We start from the raw sequence: 18,723 nt of genomic DNA, 5'->3' as shown, positions 1-18,723 counted from the left end.
AGAGATGTAGAGATTGGTGTTCACAGTGCAGAATCCTATCCAGCTACATTTTCTTTATTTATTCTTACAAAGGCAGGTAGATTCCTGAGCTTAAGATCAGCCTAGGACAAAGGGAGTGTAGCTCTAAGTCTTGACATTGTAGGAATGACAATTTCAGGTCAGAGTCCCACCCAGCTATCTTATTGTCTGTGCTTGCATTTGTGGTCTCATTCTAAGAATCAAGGGCTTGAGATCACAGGCCAATCAGGAGGGAACCTGGGGTAAAGACTGAGTTGGTATGTAAATAATTAAAATAGATTGGGATTTTGATTCCACTTAATAGGAACTTTCTCTTATCCCATCTGTTGTTACCAGCTCTACCCAACCAGTCGCAGAGCTCTTCAAAAGCTCTCCACACATCAAATGAGGTACAAGAAGAAAGGAGGAGTGGCCCCTGGTTCTGGAAAGACTCAGTGAAACAGTATTCGTCAAAACCAGAACAGGGAAGTGGGAAGGGGTGGGTGGGAGGACAGGGGAAGAGAAGGGGGCTTACGAGACTTTCGGGGAGTGGGGGGGCTAGAAAAGGGGAAATCACTTGAAATGTAAATAAATTATATCGAATAAAAAAAAGAAAAAAAAGACTGAGTTGGTATGTAATAATAGATTGGGATTTTGATTTGCAAGAGAAGAGCTATTGCAAAAAAAAAAAAAAGTTACATTAGCCTGTGTGAAGATATCCAGAGAAAGCATAACAAAGGGCAATACAGAAAGCTGTCCTGTGCAGAACATAGACCATCAGCCTGTCACCCATAATTTGACTTCAAGTTATTTGCTTTGTGGCTCTCAAACATGCTTTCTCTCAGGAAGCCCTCTCCAAGCTGAGACTGGTTCTTATCATAGAAAAATAAAACAAAAGCATCACATCAGAGTAGGACAAGGTAACCCAACAGATAACCAAGAGAAAGTAGAGGAATCAGAGATCCATTCATTCATACAATCTGGAGTACCATAAAAACACTAAACTCACAAGGGACCAGCCCCTCCAGGGCAATGCTATTTCAAAGCAGGTAGGTGTGGCCAAAAAAGGTGGTGTATATACACAATGGAGTACTATTCAGCCATTAGAAACAATGAATTTATGAAATTCTTAGACAAATGGATGGAGCTGGAGAAAATCATAATGAGGTAACCCAGTCTCAAAACATCAATCATTATACGCACTCACTAATAAGCAGATATTAGCCTAGAAAACTGGAATACCCAAAACATAATCCACATATCAAATGAGGTACAAGAAGAACAGAGGAGTGGCCCCTAGTTATGGAAAGACTCAGTGTAGCAGTATAGGGCAAAACCAGAACAGGGAAGTGGGAAGGAATGGATGGGGGAAGAGGGTGAGGGAAGAGGGCTTATGGGACTTTCGGGGAGTAGAAAGCCAGAAAAGGAGAAATCATTTGAAATGTAAACAAAAAATATATTGAATAAAAAAAAAAGAATTGGAATACCATGAAAAAAAATCATGGCTGAACAAGACAAAAAGGTGGAGCCAGTTAGCAGTGCACCTCTGTTGATTTCTTTTTTAAGGTCTCTTCTTGAGCTCATACTTTGCCTTGCCTTATTGATGGAATAAAACCTCCAAGTTAAAAATAGATCTTTGTATCCCCAAGTTATTTTTTAATCTTAGTGTTTATCACATCAACAGAAAAATAAAGTAGAACATCTCATAAATATTGTCAGCACATCTCTGAAGCTCAGAGTTCTATCCTGCCGATGCTAGCCACTTTTGCTCTCCCTAGATACTTGAAAATATTTCCCTGTTCTCTTTGATATGTAGTTATTATGTATTCATTGTACAAATGACCCTCTTGTACCTCAACCTTCCTCAGCTATTCCTTTTTTACTTTCCTGTAAATTACTTGGTTACACCTATATCTATAGTCCCCCTAAATGCATCATTACCTGAAATTTGTGGCTGTAAATTAAGGAAGGAGAAATGTATTTATTTCAAAAGGGTGATTGTCTATTTCTTGATGGTATACCATGTTTTAGATACCATTAATTCATATTTTAAACTCTAGCTTGGTGGCTAAGATAATGCAATGAATAAGAATGTTTGCTGTATAAAAGTAGTGACCTGAGTTCAGACTCTTGTCCCACATTAGAAGTGGCATGACCTCCAGCCCTTTCTCAGAAAGATCAAGGGCACTGTTATTGAACAGAACATAAGATATCCCCCTTGGATCCTACATGAAAGTCCACAGGTGCACCTGATATGGGGATTCAACTACATGCATAAACTATGTACATATGCACCTAAAATATTTGTTCAAATCAAAAGATAATTATCATCTCTCTTATTGTATTTGATGTAAAAAAGAAATATCAATGATTATTTTACTTGACCAAAAGATCAGATAAAAAAAGGAAAGGTAAATAGAAAGGGAAAATTATATGTGTATTAAAATCCTCAAAGTTGTTGTATTGGATATGTTTCCTAACATTTTTGCTAGTTGTAGTGTGATGTCATTGGCTCTCAGAGTCAGCAATATCACTTAAGCATCACATGAGACTCAGGATACAAAACCTTCATAGATGTATGCATCTTGTGGTGCTGTTGAGAGATAGCTGGGCATTTATGAAATGTAACTTTGTTGGTGTCACTATGGACATGTCCTTGGAAGGAAAAGTGAAATCCTGGATCGGTTTCTTTAGTCTCTTGTTGGATCTGATCTACCATTAGGTAAGTATCTTTGCCCTTGCACAATCATACTACTCCTGGGCTCCAAAGCTATACAGATATCACAAAATATGTTACTATTCCAGGTATAAAAGCCAAATGGCTCTCCACCCAGAAACTCAAGCCTCTGTAACTGTACGCCAAAATAAACAACTGTTTTTGAGTTGACTATAGTAGATCTTTTCCCACAGTAAAATAAAAGTAGCATAGGACTTGTGGTTATATATTAGACTATTGCCTTTCTGTTATGACTAGTTTTCCTAAACATATTACTGAAAGCTTTATTTTCAAACATGTTTGCCAGTGATAGAATATGTGTGCTGACCTTTTGTTTTGTTTTTGTTTTTTGTTTTTTAATTAGACAAGCACAAACCTAAGCATATATGGGAAGAAGGTACTTAAATGATAAAATGCCCTCATTAGATTACCTGTAGGAAGGTCTGTAGGGGATTTTCTTGATTAATGATTAATTTGGGATGCCGTTGGAAGCAGTACCATTCCTGTGCAGGGAGAAAATCAAGAGAAGCAATCCATGACCTCTGCTTGAGTTCTTTCTTCCAGGTCCAAGCCCAAGTTCCTCTCTGAACTTCTTTTCACAGTGTATTGTAAACTATAAAATGAAATAAACTATTTTCTCTTCAACTTTCTATGGCTACCATGTTGTGTCAGAAGAATAGAAATTTAACAAATAAAATGTCTGGCTCCTTTTCTCAGCTTTCGTAAATAAAGCATATGCCCCCTCATCCCTTACACTATGGCAGATTTTATATAATTTAATGGGTGTAATTAATATAAAGATACCTTAAAAACTCAATTGAAAATCAGTCTGGCGGTTCTTCAGAAAACTGGACATGATACTTCCGGAGGACGCTGCTATACCTGTCCTGGGCATATACCCAAAGGATTCCCCGGCATGCAATAAAGACACATGCTCCATTATGTTCATAGCAGCCTTATTTATAATAGCCAGAAGCTGGAAAGAACCCAGATGTCCCTCAAAGGAGGAATGGATACAGGAAATGTGGTATATTTACACAATGGAATACTACTCAGCAATTAGAAACAATGAATTGACAAAATTTTTAGGCAAATGGTTTGATCTGGAAAATATCATCCTAAGTGAGTTAACCCAGTCACAAAAGAATACACATGGAATGCAATCTCTGATAAGTGGATATTAATTAGCCCAGAAGCCCTGAATACCCAAGGCACAAATCGTATAACAAATGACTCCCATGAAGAAGTTTGGAGAAGGTCCTGATCCTGGAAAAGGATTGATCTAGCATTGGAGGGGAATATAAGGACAGAGAAAAAAAGGAAGGAGGTGATTGAAGAATGGATGGAGAGAAGAAGGCTTATGGGACATATGGGGAGGGGGGATCCGGGAAAGGGGAAATCATTTGGAATGTAAACAACGAATATAGAAAATAAAAATATTTAAAAAAAAGAAAAAAGTCAATGATACACAAAAGTGAAAGAGACTCAAAATAATCAGAATGGACTCTCATTCTTTATTGTTTTAATCTTGTTATTGGAGCTATACATATTTTTTAAAGATTTGTATACTCTACCAATGAGGAACAGTCTCTTATATCTTCCCTCAATTCACATCTTCCAATTAAATCATAAGGCAATCTACATTTAGCTCTCTAAAATGTTTAGCTCCCAATTCCCAATAAATGAGGGGTTAAGCTAGGGGAATAATTGAATGACACTGTGCTCTAAGATTCCTGCATTTTGCTTCTATAGATTAGGGACTTTAAATCATATATGAGTTTTGTCTATAAAGAAATTGATATATTTACATGAAGAATAGTCTAACAATTTCATTTTCTATTACTACTTTGAAAGGAGGCAATAGGAAACACTGGTAATGATGATGGCTGTCATCTGCCAAAAAATTCTGATTATATTCCTACCAAACTGTAATTGATTGTCCATCTCAGACATAAGTGTTCTGTGACTAGTTATGACCAATGAGCTAAAAGTAGAAACATGACAGTTTAATGACAGACTATTTAACTATCAGTCTGAGGGTCATCCGTGTTTTCATGTGCATCTGTAGCAATGATGGGCAAGGCACAAGACATTATTAGATAGTTTAACATTTTGCAGTGAGCAGACACCATCTTCCAGCAAGTGAGTTTTAGTCTAGTAACAAAAGACAGAAATGGTATTTATTATTTAAATATTTCTATTATAAACATTAGTACATGGAAGTGATTTATATCACTCTTGATGAACAGTTATGCATCAGTAGGAAGCATAAGGTCATACTCTGGACAAACTAAAACATAAACATTGTTCTCAAAGACTGCTATGGCAAGAGTTGAAATTTGTAAGGGGAGTTTGTACTTTGTTACCAAAACTAAATACAAAAACAGAGTCACAGTATCAAGAAGGATGCTTAAGTCTCATTAAATATCCAGGAACTGTTAACAATCTCCAGTTTCATGACCAATCTGTGATCAACAATGAGTTCTAGGGCAATATGAGCCACAATTCAAGACCATTTTTCAAGAAACACCAATAGCTTAAATAAGTAAAAATAAACACAGATACATGCACATATGTATGAGAGTGTGTGCATGGTGTATGCATGTGGGATGTGAGCTCATGTGTATTTTTGGACACTTGTATCTGTGGGTGCTGATGCAGACATCACAGGAGAATAGCTTATGTTCTCTTCAACCAGTCTGTTGTTCCCTTGAGAATACAAGCCTATTGTCATTCTCCCCCATTTTCCTTGTGTGCTCACTACCTGACTACGATCCTCAGAATTGAACCACAAGCCCTATTACCCAGCATCTAGTTAGCTAATATATTTGTTACTAAACATTGTTTTGACGCATGCCTATTATGGAATTAATGGCTATTCCAGTGAAAGTGGTAAAATAAAAAAAAAGCTAATTTAGTGTAAAGATGAATGAAATAATTGTTAAAGGTTTTAAAGGAAACAATACTGCTACTTTAATTATTCTTTTTTCAGTTTTCTCACTTTTGCAAGGCCAATATAAAGCTATGAAAGAAAATATGTGTATTCTGTTTTAGAGAAACCTAAGAGAGTGAAAAATTTGCCATTGATGTATATTTGCATTGCTGTGAAAGCTTAGCAGAATATTTGTAGAGTAATTTGGAGTTTTGTCAGCTTTTACATTGTCTTCAGTGCTTGTTCTTTTTCTCAATTGAAGTTTTAAAGAATACAAACTCCTTTCCTCTTTTCAGCACATTTAAATCTTTTCTCAATAAATGTTTTATACCATTATATAAAGTGTTGTTCACCAGAGATATGTCCCCATCCCTAAAACATTCCTACCTCTTACATTCATTTTGAAAACAATACTGAAAATGAAATCAAATCATTAGAGATATTAAACCTACATGTCTGCAAACATCTCCCAACAACTGTTTTGAATTGTGTTGATTTTCTTGTGTTAAGAAAACTGCTAAATATTTGTAGATATAAACTAAATTTATTTTACATAATTTAGTTTTAATAGCTTATTATTTTAAGATATTATATACCTGGGGAACAAACTCAGTGATCTGCACATAGTCTCACTTCCCTTTACCTGGCTCTTAAACAACCTGCCACAGCTATGACTTCTTATTTGATAAACTTTCATTCTCCTCCAAGTCTAACATCAAACCCAGACTCACAGATCCAGATTCTTAGTAAAGCTAGAAACAGAAACGCAATGGCACCAAATTTTCCAGCAAGGACAAAAGAACTCATCTGTATAGGCACTTTTCAAACCCAATATTCTTTCTCAGGAGTGATTTTAATTTTCTGTCAACAAGCTCAAGTGCTAAAATGACAAAAGTAACTGAATAGAGTTCTATCAAATTAAATACTCTTACAAATGGGATGGTTCTCTTAAGAATAAAAATGAATTATAGTCTCAGCCTCATTATTTTTTGCCAAAACTATTATAATCTTTCATCCTTCCCTGTCTTATCTCTCCTGTCTCTGAAGCATCGTCTGCCCTGCAGTCAGAGGAATGTGTAAACACGGTCCAGTCTTCTTCATGGTTAACAATATTTGAAGTCCTTCACATTGATTAGAGGGAAATGCCTACATTCCTTAGAATCTCTTTCACGATATTATATGATCTGTTTTCAGCACACACTCCCGTCTGTAAAGGCTTCCCTAATCCTTTCAGACAAACTTAGTCACACTCCCTTCAGGCTCTCATTGCCTGTGCTGTATTTATTATGTCACTTGTCTCGTTTGTGTCCAGTCATCTTCTGTGTCTCTCCACCGACTTGTGATCCCTTAAGGGAAGAGACTGTAATTTATGCTTTTCTCCTTTCTGTCCTGAGTGTCTCCTACTTGCCTTTGCTATGCCCCCCTCTCTCTTTCTGACATCCATACCTCATTCAATAGAAGATTTGACAGGGAAAAGAAAAACAATTAAAATAGTGTACATGTCTGTAATAATAAAGATGCTGTTAACAAATACTACCTACACTGTCCTTAGTACTTTGTATACATTATCTAATTTAATTCATCATAACACGTTATGAAAATGAAGTTTTACAGATGCTGCTGGTCTTACTTAGGGTTTCTATTACTATGACAGAATACGATGACCAAAAACAACTTGAGGAAGAAAGGATTTATTTCACCTTATAACTCTCAGGGGGCTCTCCACTGCTGAAGACGGTCAGGAATGCATGCAAACAGAGCAGGAACCTGGAGACAAGAACTGACCCAGAGGACATGAAGGGTTGCTGGGTTCTGGCTTGCTCTTCATACTGCTTTCTTATAACATCCAGGATCACTAGTCTAGGGGTCACGTAAGAGTCTCTCTTACTAAGTGCTCTAGTTTTTACCATGTTGACATAAAATGAGCCAGCACAGGAACATAGTTATTCAGCTAGAATTGTTTCTTTCTCCCATTTGTCCTCAATAAATCCCCAAAGACCTTAAAATTTCAAACACACAAATGGAAATTTCTGGTAGTGTCATGGGATGGAGACTCACAGGAGATTTTGCTGAAGCATACTCACGTGATGTTTTGCTGAGGCAAGACTCATTGGAGGACACTTGATGCTTGGAGAGAGTGTAAATAGGACCCAATGGACAGTGCCAGAGCACTTGCATACTAGCTGTGCAACTCTTTCTTGGTCTCCAGCCTTTTCTGATCTTCACTTCCTTGAGAGAGGCAGGGTAGAGAACTCCTGCCATTGAGGCTTGTTCCTGGAGGCTCCCAGTGATTTATACACATTTGTCAAAAGCCTAGCATTTTCTCGAGGCCTGGCAGTTTCTAGAAGGCTGGCAGTTTCTGATGGACCATGATGCTTTGTGTTTGGTCACACCTTTGAACTGGACTGTTGGTATCTTGATAAACAGAGATTGGAATTGCCCCAAAGAACTACTTCTAAACACGTCCACATTCTCTCATCCTATTTATCATCTTTTCTCCCCTTCCTTTGAACAGTGGGTCAAGAGAGGGGTTGAAATGTTTGAGACCCCTTATTAAAGTAGGTTTCAAAAAAATCTGAGATTACATACGTTTATAGTTCAGTCTCTTTAAAACATCTAAAGTCTCTTTAAAAGCAAAGTCTCCCTAAATCTGAAGTAAAATAACTGGGGGTTCCTATAAAAACAATAAAATCCACATAGCTAGGGCAGTTATGATCCAAACAAAGTCAAAGTTCACCCACAGAAAGGTTTCAAGCTTAATACCTTGGCCCAGTCTGTACTCTCAGAACTATTGAGGGCTGCTCTGCTGTTGACTGCGTACAGAGCTCTACAGCTTCATAACTGGTGCTACCCTTGGCATTCATCTCTCTGTGACTGTCTCCAAAATTCTGGAGTCTCGTGCTTTATACTGGGATGTGCTCTCACTAATGTCTGTTCTCAGGCTCTCTTAAGGGTCTCTGATTCTACAACATGATGCTAAACCTATACTTCTCGCCATGACACCTTCAACTGAAGCTCAGAACACACTTTCACCAGTGGCCTCTCTTCAGGGACTCCAGCCCTGCCACTCAGTGCTAAGTCTATGCTGCTCTCCCTTATCAGTAAATTTCTTCATAGTTCCATTTGTGTGACTCATACACATTATTATGCCCTGTTTAAACATGACATGCACCCTCTGCCTGCTCTGGGCTACAGATTCTGTGTGCTAACACTGAGGAGGTAGTCACAGATGCTCTAAACTCTGTGCTTCTGGTCTTTTCTCTTTTTAAATTATTTCTTATTTTTGTGAATTTTCTGTAATTATATCATTTCTCTCTTCTGTCTCTGACTTCCAAGCTTCCCTACTCCTTACTCTTTTACAAACTCACAACTTTTTTCTTTATTAATCATCATTTAACACACAAACACATATATATGTATATTCCTTAACACATAAGAAAAACCTATTCAATATGCGTGTTACTTATATTTATGTAATCTTAATTACCACTAATTTCTCTTCTACACCTAACCAGAATCAATTTTCCCAGTAAATCATAGGTTCCACTTCAGGAATATTGGTCCCTTGTCAATCAGCTGCTGCCCAGAAACAAATATTATTAACTCAAAATATTACATAAATGTCTCCCATAGTTGTTGCTTCCCTGTGAGACCTCACACACTAGAACTCCTCCATGTCTATGATCTGAGGATTATCTTCCTAGTTCGACAACAGTTTACTAAGCTCTGATTATCCAGTGGGTTTCTCTATCCCACATTTCCAAATGCTACCACATTCCTCCCCTAAAATGTGGTCAGGTTTGGCATAGCAATACTCTATAGGTTAGCATCAATTTCGGTCTTTGTTAGGTTTCCATTGCTGTAATAAAAACACACAACTATAACCTTGGGAAGAAAGTGTTTATTTCAGCTTAAACTCCCTGATCATTCTCCATGACTGAGCAACGTCACAGTACAGTAAACAGCTGGAGGTCCTGGAAGCATGCTCCTGGCTGAGTTACCCCTGCTGACTTACTCAGCCTGCTCTCTCTTATTCACCCAGGGCCACTATCAAAGGAATTTGTACCACCAAAATTGACACATCAATTTCTAATTAAAATGTACTACCAACTTGCTACAGGCCATTGTTATGAGGGTCTTTTCTCAAATGAGAATCGTTCTTCCCAAATGGCTCTAGCTTGTGTCATGTTAATGTACAACTAGCTAGAACACTGACAAAACAGAATTTTCTACCCATATAATTTTATGTATGTTATAATTTCAACATCAGAGAAACACTCATCAGTTATGAGTTAGTAATACATTTGTAATGTAGCTTAATTGGAAAAGGTCAATTACTAATATTTTATGAAAAGAATATTAAGTACATGTAATCTCTTATTTCAAATAAATTCCTTCATATATTATACACACACTTAGTGAAACCAAGTTTCACTACATTTTTAGGCACAGACTGATTAAAGCATGAGTAAAGAAAAGAATTGAAAGAAAGCCAGGCATTTCATTACAATCTTATAATCTCAACCCCAAAGGAAAGAGACAGGAAATTTGCGATATCAAAGTCATCTTTGACTACATAGCGAGATTTAAGTCAATTGAGGGAGTGACAGATAGCAGAGACAAGAGACAAACACAGACACACACAGACACACACAGACACACACACACAAAATACTCCTAACCCCTGAAAACCCCAGCACTTAAAGTTTGAACATCAACCAGAGATTAATAGTAGATTTCAGACAATTTAAACTACAGTGTGAACTTTGTTTCAAAATAAGAAAACAAAATTTAAAAAATAGAACTAAGTCATGGAATGCACTTTAAAAATCAATTTAAAGATTTAATATTTTAAAAAGTCTAAAATTTCTCAAGCCCAACAGCACAACAAAATAAGTGTTATTCATATTTTTGATCAGTTTGCAATCAAGTCCTTCCTCTTCTAGATGCAGTACGATTTAGTATGTCTAGAATTAAGATTAAATTCACTGTAAAAGACAAACAAAGAAACAAAACTGATTGTAGCGGTTTTAGAATGGTTCTCTCTGAAATAATCACAGACACTCTTGGAGCATAAATGGGGACTATAAAGAAATAAACCCAGTGTGTTGTCAAGCTGCTCTTCGATGCAGGCAAGTGAGGTTCAACTCAATGGGTCAAATTCTGTGAGGCAGTGGAGTACAGCTTTAGATCTATTCCATCAAAAAAGAACTCTCATTCTTCAATCATTGACTTATGATCCAGAGGTTATTCATTCTTCACAGAATATCTTGTCTGTCCAATGTAAAAATATGAGTGGATATGTTTGGTCCCTTATTAAGCTTCAAATTAATTAATCCTGAGAGTGTGGAAAATTTGAGGTGAGCTTTCATCATCTGAGATCCTCAACAACATATACTTGCTATCATTTTCTTTTCCATGGGTACTTGAGTTTGAACCTAAGGTCTCATGAATGCCATCTATGCAAGCAGTGTACCACTGCACTACATTCTAAGACCCTACACAAACAGATCCTTATCATAAACTACACACGGATTTGGGGAGATATGTGTGCATGGATAGGCTAATAAGATGGATGCCTGATTGATAGATGATAGTTGTCTAATATGTACAGATGAATGCACTCTTTGATTACATGTCATGTTGACACCTTCACTGTCCATGCAAAACTTGCTAGCTTTCACCCCAATCATAATATGCTTAAATATGAGGCTGAATTCTTGTTCTGACACCAAACTCTAGGTGAGGGAATCTCAATCTTTCTAATGCTGCAACACTCTAATACAATTCCTAATGTTTTAATGACTCTGAACTATAAAATTATTTTGTTGCTATGTCATAACTATCTTTGCTACTGTTAGGAATTATAATGTAAATAACTTATATGCCGAATATCTGATATCTGAAACCTTATGTAGTCAGAACCCAAAGGTTGAGAAATACTGTCCTAAGTAATTAAATCACTTGCTATGTTCAAAAGACATGAGAATTCTGCTTCTCCCAATTACAAAACCATGTCAATTCTATTTGAAAATACACTTCGATTTTCCTTCTATAGGCCACCTTCAACTTTTAATTGCCCTGGTTAGTTTTTGTCAAATTAACAAAATTTAGGAAGAAAATCAAGTGAAAATTTGCTCTACTCACGTTGACACATGGGCATGTATATATTATGTCTTCTTGATTAATGATTAATGTGAATGAGCTCAGCCTACTGTGTACAGAGCAACCCCTAAGCAGAAATTTAGTCCTCAGTTGTAAGAACTGAAGGAGGGTTGGCACCAGAAGAGATCCCAGGAGAGACTATTGGTGAAAGTGCAACCTAATTTCAGCAAGAAAGCATTTTGATAATGCAGATACCATGGGATGACCATCAAAAATAACAACAGTGGTGGAGTGGAGCCTGTCAGAAAGTAGTAGACAAGCTGTGTGTGCTAAATAGGATAGAAAGTGAGAACTAAACCACGACCCTTAGAGGAGCCCAGGAAATGGTGAGTGAATTCCCAATATTGGATGTTGAGTTTGGTTTTGCCTTGATCTTATTGTGACTGTGCTTTGCATCTTCCTCTTAAGATAAGAAAGTATTAAACCTATATTTTATGTTTAGGGTCCCATTGTTGAGAGGCTTTTGGTCTTAAAGATACCTTGGATGTTAAAAGAGATTTTGGGATTTTTAAAGGAGCTGAATTTTTAAAGTGAATTTGTAAGACCACGAGCCCTTTTAAGTTTGTAAAATGTTTTATTTCATGATATATATATTGATGTGTAATCTTGGAGATCAACAAAAACAGAAAGGTTATGGCTTTATAATGATCTGTTTCTATGTCAAGTTGACAACTAGTCAATTGTCTGCATAGTTTTATGTCAACTTAACACAAGCTAAAGTCATCTGAGAGAAGGGAACCTCAATTTAAAAAAAAATTGTAAGATTGAGCTGTAGGCAATACTGTATGGCATTTTCTTTGTGATAGCTAAGATCGGTCCCAGCCCATCATAAGTGATGCTCTCCCTGGGCTGATGGTCCTTGATTTTGTAAGAAGATTGGTTAAGCTTGTCAGAGGGAACAAGCTATTAAAGAGCAATCTCTTATGGTCCCTGAATCAATTCCTGCCTCTGGGTTCCTATCGTGCTTGAGTTCCTGCCCTCCTCTTTTTCAAAATGAACTGTTATATGGGAATGGGAATGAAATCAGCTCTTTTCTCCTAGCTTTTGGTCATGGTATTTCATCATAGCTATGGTAACTCTAAATCAAAACAATTTCCAAATTGGATTCTGGCCTATATCAAACCCTCAGTAAATCACTAAACAAATAAATATAAAGTGACTGTTCACTTTTCATGTGTGGTAATAATTTGAGTTTATTCAGATATTCTTAACAATATTTTTAAGAGAGAAAGATTGTATGGCAATAATTTGGTGTTACATACTTCGGTGGCTGCTTTGTGTTTTAAATTGGATTTTGCAAAGCAATTGACTTTCTTTTTAGCATCACTGCCTTGTTGTTTGGAAAATACTACATGATATAGACTTTGCTTGATTAATGAGTAGTTGAGATGAATAGAATGTTTTAATATCTGAAGTTTTTGTATTTTTATTGGAACTGCAATTTGCATTCTAAGAACTCCCTAGAGTGTGAAAATAGGGTCAATTACCCTGGGTACTAATGTATGGACATAAGAAAGCACAATTATTTGTGGCCTTTGCCTTTATTTAGAAGTTAAAACTATGCATACAGAATTACTATGCCTCTCATTCCAGATCCATCCATTGCATGCAAAGACATTTTCCTCACCTGGTTCCATTAGAAATCACTGATACACCTCTCTCTCTCTCTCTCTCTCTCTCTCTGTCTGTCTTTCAAGTGAGCCTATACTTAATTTCATGTTTTTACAGTATCTCAATGTTTATATCTTGCTATAATTTATTTGATTTTCCAATTTTTCATTACTTTTACAATCATCCAAATCTACTTGGGATTTCTTTTTAAAGTTTCCACAAAGAATATAATATTTTTTTATTTGGATATTGATTCTATGTGCTTTATATTTAGTAAAGGGTCACTTACAAGTCTACATTTAAGGTGTAGAGTTTCTTCTCCCATCATGTCATAAATACCATCAACATTGTCAAAAAAAAAACACAGTCCAAACTAAATAATTAAAGAGAGTGAAGCTTAAAAAGAAGGAAGAGCAAAGTGTGGATGCTTCAATCATACTTAGAAATGGAAACAAAATAATCTCAGGAGGCAGAGGGATGGAGGTACCAGAGAGGAAAAGGAGATGGAGAGCAAAAATTTGTGACAGGATCAGGTATGGGAAGAGATAGGAGAGACATCCAGATGGTCAAGAAATTGAATAGAAATATGTAGCAGTGTGGATGGAGAATGGGGGAAACCTCTAGAACTATTCCCAGATGCCAGGGAAGCGAGAGGCTCCCAGAACCCAACTGGGATGGAATTAGCTGAAATACCCAACAGCATGGAGATAGAACCTGAAGAGACCACCTCCTGTAGATAGGCATGTTGAAAGAAGTATCTACTTACTCATTTCAAAATTTTTGACCCAGAATTGTCCTTGTCTAAGGAAAGCACAGGGACAAAAAGTAGAGCAGAAACTGAAGGAAATGTCATCCAGAGACTGTCCTACCCAGGGCTATATCCCATTTGCAGACACCAAAAACAGACACTATTGCTGACGCCAATTGTGCTCCCAGACAGCAGCCTGGTATAGCCTGTCCTCTGAAAGGCTGCATCTGACTATAACAGATATACATACTCACAGCCAACCATTTAACTGAGCCCAGAGACCCCAATGGAAGAGTTAGGAGAAGGACTAAAGGAGCTGAAAGGGATGGCAACCCCATAGGAAGAAGAACACTATCACCTAAGGGACCCTCCAAGAGCTCCCAGAGACTAAACCACCAACCGAAGACAATACATGGATGAGTCCATGACTCCTGCTACATATGTAGCAGAGGATGGCCTTATCTGGCATCAATGGCAGAGTAGGCCCTGGGTCTTCTGGAGCCTTGTTGCCCCACTGTAGTAGGTTATTGAGGGGTGAGGCGGGAATGGGTGTGTGGGTTCTGTTTATAAAGTCAGAGTGAGAATGATCAAATAGAGAATTACAAAATGAGAAGAATGTCATATTTCACAATGCCTGGTTGGAAAATATTAGACAAATCCATGATTTTATCATTATCTATAGCACAATGCATATACTACAGTGTGATCTGTGTTAGAGTTTCACATTGGACATCTTTTTCTTCCCCAATTTTCTCTAGCTGTAAGCACAAGATGTACCTTGAAAGGCTGCCAAACACCAGCATCATTATCCCATTTCACAATGAAGGCTGGACCTCACTCTTGCGGACCATACACAGTATAATCAACCGAACACCGGAGAGTCTGATAGAAGAAATCATTCTAGTCGACGACTTCAGTGATAGAGGTAAGCTGAACTGGTAACGTTTTATCTGAGGTTGTAATTCCACACAATCATGAAGGGCTTTTTGAAAAGAGAATGATGCTTTTTTATTCCCATCCCATTGGAAAGTTGATTGTGTAGTTTTACATATGTTGTGATTGCAGAAAAGTGTTGGCCAATTGCAAAAGGAACATAATGAGAAGCTACAAGCCTCAAAGATGTTGTCAATAAAAGGAAATTTACATTGCATTCTGTTGAAAGTCAGGCAGTACTGGAGAAAATGCTTCAAGATCTACTTCCGGGCATGATAAACCTGAAAACTCTTGTCGCTATAGGTGCATGTCAAAAGAGAGGTATTCATGTAAATCTACATAGTGTGTTTCTATTTCTGAATATTATTGTATCTTGTTTTCTAGACCAATATATTCTTCAAGCTATGCTTGTGTGACTTAGCAAATATTATAAATTACAAGGGACATAAATATATTAACACAAAATTTTTGATATAGCAGCAGAAGAGAAAACCCACACAATATTAATGATTATCACCATTGTAAAATCTAATTAGGTGAATAAGGCAGAGGGTGAAATTAAAAACGTTTTCTGAGAGCTGAAATTCATAAGTTATACTTGGTCTAATTAAGGAATTAACATTGTAAATGTAGAAAAGCCCCCGTCTTAGTCTGTATAAATAGACCAGGAAGAACATTGAAGATATTCATATATTTATGGGTATAAATTTCTGTGCTATATTTTGCCACATGAAGGTGCTTTATTTAACATGATAACTGCAAGGAAGAAAGGCAACAGTTTGTGTCAATATTATCATTCTGCAATAGAAGAAAACCCCATCCTGATGTCATAAGACTGAAGTGTCATCTGCAGAAGACATCATGTCTTTCCATGGTATTTAAATGTTATTTAAAATAATGTTTAGTGTATTGATATTCAGGAGGATTGGCTTGAAATGCTAATGGGAAGACTTTCAAAAATCAATATGTGGTGAAATTAGTAAGTCCAAAGTGAGTGAAAACAACATTATTTATTTCTGGTGTAAGTGGCCACCTTGGTCATTTCTGTTTGATTTTACACAAATTTCTCCCTTCTGTTTCTTAGGGCCATTATATATTCTATACTGCCTCTGAATAAAGTTAAATACTTAAAACTACAATAGTCAGATATCTTTTAAAGTTTACTTCATTTTTAATATAATTAATGTAACTTTTTCAAGGTAGCCACCTTTATCTCAGATAAACATAAGTGTTTAACAAAATCTGAGCTTGCATATAACCAAGTAAACGCTTTTCAGGGTTGCCTGGTGGCAGATGGTATTAGACAGTATACTTATTGGTCATTTTCTGAATAATTCACTTTGGCCTGCAAAACTGATTATTACAACAGAATTTTTACCCTGTGGTATTATGGTAGGAAATGCATGACAGTAAAATAATGTGGCTTTTAAGCACTCTTTGTGGAATATATTCAGACATATTTTCAACTGAATTTCTACAAAGAAAAAAATCAATGGTACCTAAATTTCCCTACCTTCAATTTGCGCTTATCTTGGGCACATTAGCTACTTTGCTGTAGCGATTTAAAAGTGTAAGTGTGATTACAAAACTGTAAGTACAGATGTCAAGCAACAGAAAGAGGGACAGTTAGGATAGCAATGGTGATTTTTCTCTTTAATACTGAACATTTTAAGGAAATTGATTATTTTAATATTCATACAGAACTCTCAATTAACTAATCTTTTAATTCTATAAATTACTTTGTTTTTAGGCTGTTTATTTTTATCACTGTCCTTCCTTGTCTCTCAACTATACCCAAATCTGTCCACCTCTTTCTATCCAATGCTATACTCAATCTCTTTCTCTGTTTATCTCTCAATACCCAAAACAGCAATACAACAAAAGTTGAAAATCTAAAACAAACAAATGAGAAATCCTAATAAAATAAAAATATACCAAAATGGGAGCAAAAGCACAAATAAAAATCAAAGAGTCTGTTTTATTTTAGTCAACAACTCCTGGACATGGTGTTTGCCCCAGGTTATGGCGGATGTACCTAGTAGCAATCCACTGGAGAAAATCCATGTGTAAGCACAGCTTTCAAAAATGAAATATAAAGTTAAATATTGTGGGGGGTGGGAGGACAGGGGGAGAGAAGGGGGCTTACGGGACTCTTTGGGAGTGGGGAAATCATTTGAAATGTAAATAAAAAATATATCGAATAAAAAAAAAAGAACTGAAAAAAAATGCCTATATAATCTTATGAGGTCATATGAAAGAAGAAAGTACCTTTTTCTTTGTTTTGGTTTTGGGTCATAATATCTTTTTAAATAAATTATTAAATAAAGTTCTACCTATATGACATTGTTTAAATTAGTTAATGCTTTATCACTGCCATCTTGTTATCAATGAGAAAATGGTATGTCTCTTCATGGGTAGAGTATGATGAAGAAGTGTTCTGGGTTGTTAAATGACCAGGTGAAATATGGAATAAACAGCTGAGTTTTGGCTTCATATATTTGTTTTTATCACATACTCACCTGTGACTCTAAAATGATCTCCTTATTTTCTTGAAAATATATTTTTAATTTCATCAAATATACTCTACCCATTCATATGTATTAGCTTCTCCATTCACTTTCAACTAGTTATTTCCAGAAACCAATCATCTGGAATACACATGATGGCTAATTTTGATAATTCATATATTCTGGAAACTTTTGGAGTATTTAAACAGAAAATCTCCCATATAAAATTACTATCTTATTGCAGACATTTCAATTGAATAAAATCTCAGGAATTTAATAAAAATGGAGATCTTGATGTCTACCAGTGTTATGTAAGAGGACTTACAGGCATGTTTAATAATTTTTTTTCTAAAAGCAATTCTTACCATGATAATACAAGGAACTTATCCTAAGGCTAGTATTAATCCCAGGTCCTCTAAGACAGGAGCTACTTCGATATTTAAGTTAGACATAATTGTATAGATATTCCATTAATTCTATGATTAATAGGATATATACATATGCTGAGATTAGATAGATAAATGGATATATACATATATACATCATACATACATACATACATACATACATACATACATAGATGATAATACAACAGTATATGTATCAGCATTCATTAGTTGTTTGGGAGAATTTCATAAATTAAAACCTTATAATTACCATTTTCCCAAAGTTTAAAAACTCAAAACAAGTAAACTAAGCAAATTTAAAGTCCAGGAAAGTACAGGGAATTGGTTTGTTTCCTTGAGGAAAATATTTCTGAAGTCTTAACCTTTCCATAATGCCTTCTTATCCTATTTCCTTTGGGTATGCGACCTTACACCTTACTAGCATGCATCTTCTGGATATTCCGCAATATCTCTCAGCCAAAGGCAATAAAAGTTAGACAAGACTTAATCAAAATTTCCTACTTTACATTTTAAGTCTTCAGTGTCAATAGAATAGTGACACATGACAAAAAAAAGATGAGGAATGGCAATATTTTACCTATGTTAGCAGCACATGTACACTATCCCTTGGATATTATTTCTAACACATTGATGTATTACAGTAATTTGGCAAATTCTGTTATAAAGACAACACTAAATTTTTTTTGTAGTTATAAATAATTCTGTTT

General features: G+C 36.0%; 1 protein-coding gene across 1 annotated transcript in view; it reads left to right on the top strand.

The window, feature by feature from the left end:
* Galntl6 (polypeptide N-acetylgalactosaminyltransferase like 6) overlaps positions 1-18,723 on the top strand; it is a 1,167,009-nt gene that overhangs the window by 490,453 nt on the left and 657,833 nt on the right. The window contains exon 4 of the mRNA XM_052162508.1: positions 14,928-15,094. Coding sequence (XP_052018468.1) covers positions 14,928-15,094 — 167 coding nt within the window. The remainder of the gene's footprint in view (positions 1-14,927; positions 15,095-18,723) is intronic.

This window comes from Apodemus sylvaticus, chromosome 18, assembly GCF_947179515.1.
Source record: "Apodemus sylvaticus chromosome 18, mApoSyl1.1, whole genome shotgun sequence".
Lineage (NCBI taxonomy): Eukaryota > Metazoa > Chordata > Mammalia > Rodentia > Muridae > Apodemus > Apodemus sylvaticus.
This window is presented reverse-complemented; position numbering and strand designations above follow the sequence as displayed.